The 8511-nt window shown below is 36.3% G+C and overlaps 1 protein-coding gene across 1 annotated transcript in view; it reads right to left on the minus strand.

The window, feature by feature from the left end:
• JAK1 (Janus kinase 1) overlaps positions 1–8511 on the minus strand; it is a 54510-nt gene that overhangs the window by 18364 nt on the left and 27635 nt on the right. Inside the window, exons 6-10 of the mRNA XM_026665982.2 lie at positions 8407–8511; positions 7628–7791; positions 5493–5829; positions 3931–4110; positions 1217–1374 (exon numbers count right to left, since the gene is read on the minus strand). The exon at positions 8407–8511 is cut by the window's right edge and continues 46 nt beyond it. Coding sequence (XP_026521767.1) covers positions 1217–1374; positions 3931–4110; positions 5493–5829; positions 7628–7791; positions 8407–8511 — 944 coding nt within the window. The remainder of the gene's footprint in view (positions 1–1216; positions 1375–3930; positions 4111–5492; positions 5830–7627; positions 7792–8406) is intronic.

Genomic DNA, 8511 nt, shown 5'->3' on the forward strand with positions numbered 1-8511 from the left:
TAGCTGTTTCAGGAAAAGACAGTGTATGCCCCTTCATTTCCAACTGAACTAAATTTTGCTTACTAACCCCCCCCCCCCCACAATACCTGCTTCTGAACTTTATAATACTAAAAACAGTCATGGGGGGGGGATGTCAAATTGTAGACAGCTCCACTTAAAGTGGAACCAATGATTATGATTGGAATGAAGAGCCAAAATGCAAACCAGATCTTTGTAATTCCTCTCCGGATAAGGAAAAGACTTGAAATCACCCAAAAATGTTTCAGACAATTGCTCCTTACAAGGAGATTGCAAGATAGTGGTCTCCAGCTCTGGGAGTTTGAGGAATTAACCATCAGTGCTCCAACTGCAGTCAGTGCCTTTCAAAAAGTTCACGCATTTCCTTTTCTACTTGCTTTTGGAAATTGCTCATCAATTGCTTTTTAGCTATTAAGAACCTTTGGATCAACAGGTTTTTACAGCATAAGGTGAGTTTCTTTCAATTTTTAGCAAAATAACTTTTAAATACAAGTTTAAGAACTTAAAAATATTTTTGAATAAACAGTAAAAGGACTACTAAAATTTGATTTTGGAAAGTTGAAAATGGATTTAGGATCCATATGGATTTGAATTAAGATTTTGGGATTAATTTAGAATCCTTCTGGTGAGAAAATGCTTTTTTTAATCAATTCTCTTTTAAAACATGATAGGATGAGATCTTTAAGGTTGGACACTAGAGGGAATGAGAAGGAATTAAAGATTGCAATTAAAGGGAAAAATAACTAAATTTGACTAATACAGAATGGAGCAAAATACTTTAACAATATCTAAACAGAGTGTTTAGAAAATATTTAGAAAGACAAGCATGTTTTACCAGACAAGAGAGACTGAGCTGAAAGTGGATTTTAAAATGATATGCAACAAGAATGATATAGAAAATGATGCAACACTGGATATACAAGAACTTGATGCCTTAGTAATTAAGTGGTATACAAATAACAAGCCAAAAGAGTAAGCAGGATAACGCTCCATAATATACGCACAACAGAGACTTGGTAATGCTGTGAATCATTTTGTGAGAACAGCTAAAGAATGAATGAAAAGAAATCTAGTTCGAGGACATATTTTGAAGAGACTAAAGTTAAGGATTGTTGAAAGTAAAAGGAAGGAATATAAAGTTGATTTATCTAATCAAGATTATTATATATACATAGATATATATTGTTTATTAACTAACCAAATTGGGCCATGGCACCCATTTTTAATATTATGTTCTATCAGAGGTGGTGCGATATCTGTGCAAAGAAAGTGATGGGCATCCGCAGTCAACCTGAAGTATCCATCCACCAAAGCAGAAAACGACAAAGCTTCTTCACACGAAGACAGTTTAAACTCCTAGGGTAAAAAAAAAAAAAGTCTGAAGAATTCTTCCATTTCAGGTAAGACAAAATAATCAACTACTACAACTCCACCTACAGGGATCGTCAAAAACATTGGGCTGTTAAAACAAAAAGGAAGACATGCTCTATCCAAGTATACAAATTAACCTAGAATGGCAGTTAAATCTACACCATGGCTGACAATGAGGTACAGGTAGTCCTCAAGTTATGACCACAATTGACCAAACATTTATGTTGCTAAGTGAAACATTTGTTAAGTGGGTTTGCCCCATTTTACAACCTTTCTTGCCACAGTTGTTACGTGAATCATTGCATTTGCGAAGTTAGTAACATGGTTGTTAAGTGAATCTGGATTCCTCATTGACTCTGCTTGTCAGAAGGTCACAAAAGCTGACCACCTGACCCCAGGACACTGCAGATGTCATAAATATGAACCAGTTGCCAAGCATCTGAATTCTGATCATATGGCCATGACTTTTACACGTATGCAATGGTCATAAGTGTGAAAGTCATAAGTCACTTTTTCCAGTGCCATTGTAACTTTGAACAGTCACTAAATGAACTGTGTTGTAAGTCAAGGACTACCTGTTCTCTAAAACAGTGTTTCTCAACTTAAGGCACTTTAAGATGACTTGCCATGATGTTGGGGAATCCTGGAAGTTGAAGTCCACTCATCTTGTTGCTAATAGCAATAGCAATAGCATTTAGACTTATATACCAGTTTATAGTGCTTTACAGCTCTCTCTGTTAGGAATATAAATCACCTAACAGGTATTTGGGTTAGAAATATATAAACCAGGATAAACATTTTAGTACTATATCTTTAAGGGAATGCAAGAGCATGCAATTGGGTGTGGTTTCTCAAACAGCCATAAGATGGAGCCAGAAACCTGGTTTGTCTGAGTCTGAGTCTCAGAAGAGAGTGTGAGTGTATCTCTGTTTCCTTCTGTTGGAAAGTATTGCTCCATTTCTTCTAATTGACTGATATTACTGGATTTAATGTAAGTCTATTAATGAACTGTTTTTGACACTGGACTTTTGGATTATCCCTGGATTGAAAAACTGACTGATTTACCTGTGAATGACTTTTGGACTGCTTATCTTGAACTTTGCTTAAACTGTCTGGAAGTAAAAACCTACATTTACTGTACAGTGTATCTGTGTGCTGTATGTGTATTATTCAAACACTATTCTCAAATATGTCTCCCTGTATGCGCTCATTCTCCTAACGGGGAATTACTTCAACACTCTCTAAGTGGTTTACAGAGTAAGCATATTGCCCCCAACAATCTGGGTCCTCATTTTACCCACCTCAGAAGGATGGAAGGCTGAGTCCAGTTGTGGTATTCAGCAAGTTCTAATCTAACCAGTTCTGGAGAACCGGTTAACAGAAATTTTGAGTAGTTTGGAGAACCGGCAAATACCACCTCTGACTGGAGATTTTACAGTATCCTTCTCCTGCCATGCCCACCAAGCCATGCCCACAGAACCGGTAGTAAAAAAATTTGAATCCCACCACTGGCTGAGTCAACCTTGAGCCTGGTGAGATTTGAACTGCCAAATTGCAGAAGTAGCCTGCAGTGCTGCACTCTAATCACTGGGTGACCGTAGCTAAGGTTGAGAAGCACTGTTCTAGGGGCAGGGATTTAACTTCAGTTTACTGAAATGTATATTTTTAAACTAAAAACTAAATACAATATAAGCTAGAAAACAGGAAAGACATCTTATCTATATTATGCTGAAATGATAGGTGTGCCCTCTCTTCTAAACTTTACCTAAGTATATTTGTCTTTTCTTAAGCATACCAATGTCAAATGCAGTTTTTTTGTTTTTTTTAAATTACTGCTCATGAAAATTTCAGTATTCTTGCCTGGAATCCGTAATGGAATATGTGGATAACCTTGCAAGATTTTGTTAATGAATCTTTACAACAAATATAATTCATCTAGTCATATTTCCAGTCTGGTTTATCTGGCAGGGCTGACATCAATCTTGCAAACCTGAAAGTATAAACTTCTGACTGCCGCTTTTGACTATTTAATCCATTAGGTCTTTCCTAGATTTCTTTCTCTGACAGTTAAGCCACTGGGGTGTTCCTGTCTCTCTTGCTGATTGTTTCCCAGGCAGCATCTTTCCCCCTCATTCCCCAAAGTCATCCAACATTCCATTGCAGAATCTCATGAGACCCATCAAGTATAATAAAATCTCATAAGAAATTCCATTTATTCCAAACACACTTTTTGCTGCCGGTAATGAGGTGCTAGGGAAACCTCGAATTCAAATTAATGTTGAACCCTAGTCAACCTTTCTATTATAAAAGTTGTTACAAAATAGAAGTTGGTAACAAGTTTAGCCCACATATATAAATAAGCAAAATGCTGATATACACAAAGAGAACCTCTCTTCTTTCAACACACACAGTATATTAACAGTAGATTACTAATTGTGTTAGTGATTGAGGCTACAAAATCAAGGGGATGCTACCTTGGGGTAATTCTGATGCCTTGGGGTTAATTCTGATAGCATATAAGTGGCTTTATCGTATGCTTACCATCCTCTTGTTATCTTGTTTATAGATGCAGACTGCAGATTCCTTGATCACAAGATGAGTTATTTCAGGAAAGTAAGAAAAACTGATCCATTCCTCCCTTTTGTTTTTCTCTTCATTTTTTTCAACTTTGTCATATTTTTTCTTCTTAATTTTCGGTTTTTCTTTTTCAGTCTGTGTAATCTGATGAATGACATCATGCGCCCTGAATAATTTGATTCATCTCATGTCCAGTATCTTCTCCAATCTTTCTCCCAATCTCTCTCTCTCTCTCTCTCTCTCTCTCTCTCTTTTTCACACATACACACACACACATACAGGCAGAAGTTATATATTAAAAACCTTGGATTCAGTTATTTGTAGTAGTTGTTAGGTTCGTTACTGTTACATTATTGAAAAACACTGGAAAACTAAAATGCACCTTTCATTGTATTGAAAGTATCTAACCGACACGAAGCATTATGAAAAATCCTTCAATAAGGATAAAATTGTGTCACCTTATATAAATAAAGATAATATTTTCCTAAAAAACAGCCTTGGCTATACAAATGTAATTTTGGATTGAAAATTGAATAGGGATGGCTAAAATACTTTTATTCCTCATATTAAATACATTTGTTTCCAATTAATACATGCATGCATATATTTATGTTATATTTATCTCCTGCCTTTCCTTCAGGAGTTCAAGGCAGCATACAATTTCCTTCTCCCATATTTTTTTTTCTACTAAAATAGAAAAAAAACACCCAATGAGATTTTGTGAATGAAGGGGAACTAGAACATGCATCTCGGGTCTGAATCCAATACTTTATCCACCTCATCACATTGGCTCACATGCACACAACCCCTTCCCAAACACACACAACCCCTTCCCAAACACACAATGCCGACAGTCTTTTTTTCTATTTTATATCTTTGTAACTTTGCACAGTCTTTTTAAAAACTTCAGTACTGCAAACAAAATATTTATGTTATTAAATAATATAGTATATACTGCACCTATACTGGATATTTTATCAGTCACATCCTTCTTCTAATCTTATCTATTTTTCAATAACCAGGTACAATTCCCAATTAGTTCACCAGTAAAGGTTTGGCAGCTCCAGGAACCATACCACATTTCAAGGATGCTAGCTGTGCTCTCTAATCTGCAGTTTCTCACCCCTGTTCCTTCTTTTATTCCCCTTAATTCAGCAACATTTACACAGAGTTTTCAGCCAGAAACATATCTTTCCTTTGTGTAATTTGCTGTATTCCTGCTCTCAGCATAGTTCTGTTGAATTTGAAAGAATTTAAGTAGTATTACCCAAGTTGAAACTTCCAGTTTTGATTCCTGCTGACTTCATTGAAGTGTCCATGTAGTGTTTTGGCAACAATATGGAACTAATTTCTAGTTGGCTTTTTTCTCCAGGGTATTTTTTTACATTGTAAAGTCTGCCTATAGGTCTGAGATTTTCTCAATTTTCATAGTCTTGCATATAATTTTTTTTATAAAACCCAAACACTACTCTATTCAAATGACTCTAGCTAGCCTTATTAGTAAACAAAGGACTTGTGATACTCACAACTGGTTTACGTCGCCACAGGATTCCAAGATTGCCTGCTACCATCACTTCATAATGTATTATGTTTTCAGAAGCATCCAAGTTACAGTTCTCATTTTCTGATGAAATTAGCAGTGAGGATGTCTCAAATGTTTCAGCTCCATAATTCTTTGTCAATGTCTCCATTGTTGCTAAGTATTTCACTTTCAGATCATGTGGAGAAACGCTGCTGTCAGAAATGGTCTTTTTGTTAAATTCCTTGAGAAAGTCCCTGAAAACATTATTAATTCGTATTCTCGTTAAGATGTTCCTTTGTCTAATTTTCTTGTTCAGTGTTTCTGGAATATACCGCCTATAGCTGAAATGAGATAGGACACAAAAACACACACATTTATTTTCAATAGCCTGATATAAATTACAACAGGTATATTTCATTTAAAAATAAACACACAGAAAAAAAATAAAAAACCTACTTGCAGACTGTGATGTATACATGAATAATATATAATTCATCTATTACAATTTCTTTCTCTGACTAAACACAACTTCTCTTACAATAGGAGTTATAAGTGACTATTTAATGTTTAAAATTCTAAAACTGGCCAGGGACTATTTTGCAGCCAAAAAGCAGTACTAAATAAACTTCATAACAACATGGTGGAAAATTAGAGGATGCCTTATTATTTTAATTGCAGCTCCAGCAAAACCAGTGTTTACTTTTTGGAAACAGCATCAACCAATTGTATCAACTGCAATTAAAAGTCCCTCTGGACAACAATTTGAATTACCAACTTTCCTCTTTTTTTTCCTCCATAAAGGCACCAATGCCAGATGAGTGCTAGTAACAACCCATAGCAACCTGTTTGTGAAGTAGGTTAGAGATGCCATGTGCATGTTGGAGTGGCTGTAAAAGGTTTTTTGTTTTATTTTTGTTTTAATATCTGGAACTTCTTTGAGCTATGGGATGGTACTAAAGAGATCAGCTGTGGTTGTGGAACAACAATCATCTTCAGACTGATCTACTGGGTGGTCAAAGAGGAAGGCATACTTGGTGGTATGTGATATACTGGGAGTCACCTGAGATTGTGCATCTAAAGGGGTCACTTGGAGAGCCAGTGGAAGAGTGGCAGCAATGCTTGTGTTGGGCTAAGGGCTAGAGATATGCTAATCAGCTGCTGAACATCCAACAGTAATGTCAACAGAGATGGTAGTGTAACCTAACTTGGTTGTGTATTCAGCAAATGCTGAACTCCCAGCAGAACGGGAACAGGGCTAGTGATTCAGAGATGCCCGATTTTGTGCTTTGGAACATGTGAGCATCATTAAATGGTTGCTAAAGCAGGTTCGCTTAACTTTGAGTAAAGAAGTAGACCTGCCAACAGTTGAGGTAATAATCCAACTCAAGAAGCATGGCTGAATCTGATGGTGCCAGACAAGTTTCCATACTGTCCTTCAACTTTCTCTTTCTTACCTGATCAAGCTGTAACTTCAAAGATAAACTGCTTACTAGTGACAGCCCCAGTTGCTCTTGCCATGCAGCTGACCTCCACATTTTTTCCCCTCTCCAAGTAGGCATTTCCTTCCTTTCCTTCTGCAAGCCAGCCAGCAAAAATGTCTGTTTTCCCCAGGTCTCAAGAGAATGGGACACGCCATTTGGAGAACAACAGGAATCCTGTTTTTCGTGTTGCTTCAAAAGTGTCATTCCCCAAGTCACATGCACACCTTTCCTTCTTTACATCATGAGGGCTTGCAGAAGGAAAGGGAAGCCTATTTGCAGAGGTTGGTCACCTAATAAATACTTCTTTCAGATGTCCAGGATTCTGGTCCCAATTGTAATTGTAGGTCAAGAACTACTTGTAAATAATAAGAACTGGACATGTGTCATTCAGTCACAATTTATACATCTCCAAAGGATAGGGATGGGACTGATATGATCAGAGGAGCCACTACTCTGAGCAATCCTAGAAGCCATGACACAAATTCTTCTGTGCACAAGGAAATCAGAATCAACCCTTTCTGTTTTTGCCTTACACATTTTTTCCTCACAAACAAGGCCATTTGTGGATTAGAAACTGTGGAATCAATCTTTCCACAGTTCACCCCCATCTTTCCCAATGGGTCAAAACAACAACAACACACAAATAATTCAGACTCACCTGATATCTCGGAGAAGTTCTGGTAACCTCAGGTTTTTTTTAATTGCATAGTGGGATATTGCAAGTACAGCCATACCCAAACATTCATTTTCAATTTCATGTGATTCTGGATCATTCTTAGCGTCCCGAAGAGGTGCAAGACCTTTTACCAAGTCATTTTGACCCTAAATTGGACAGTGAGATAAATAATTTTTATCCATAAGTGGTTATTTTACTTCATTCACTGAATACCCAAGAAAAAAAAGCCTTCCATATAAAAGTCAATCAACATATTAAAATGCAGCAGAGTATTGCTTTTTCCTCCAGCAAACATAGAACATAAATAGAGACATTGCCACAGAACAACACCTCAGTGAAGAAGTATTATTCAAGAGAGTTTTCAACACAATGCATTTTTGTTTTTTTATCTTATTAAGGACTACTGTTCTGTAAATATGCACTCATAGTTCTACTAATTAAGCAATAGAAAAGTAACACTGATGAATATCTGGGGCAGCATTCACAATCTTTTACAAATACTGATCTTCAATTAGAGTTTATACATATCTTTTAAATAATTAATCATAATCATCCATTTTCCATCTCAGAGAAATACTTGTAACAGTGTTTCCTAAAGATAATGAAATGTAACTACTACTATAATACTGTACATAAAATGAGACAGAATTCTTTCATGAAGAATTCTGATCATGAAATGTAACTACTACTGATAATGAAATGTAACTACTACTATAATACTGTACATAAAATGAGACAGAATTCTTTTATGAAGTACTTGCCTGAGCAAAGAGATATTCTAATGAATTTGCATCAAGGAGAGGTGTTCCTTCTTGTACTGATCTCTTTTCGTAAGAACTCTTTTTCTTTGGAGAATGCCTCCAGAC

Source organism: Notechis scutatus, chromosome 3 (assembly GCF_049901735.1).
Source record: "Notechis scutatus isolate UNSWTSFEM ecotype Mainland chromosome 3, rNotScu1.2, whole genome shotgun sequence".
NCBI classification, from domain to species: domain Eukaryota; kingdom Metazoa; phylum Chordata; class Lepidosauria; order Squamata; family Elapidae; genus Notechis; species Notechis scutatus.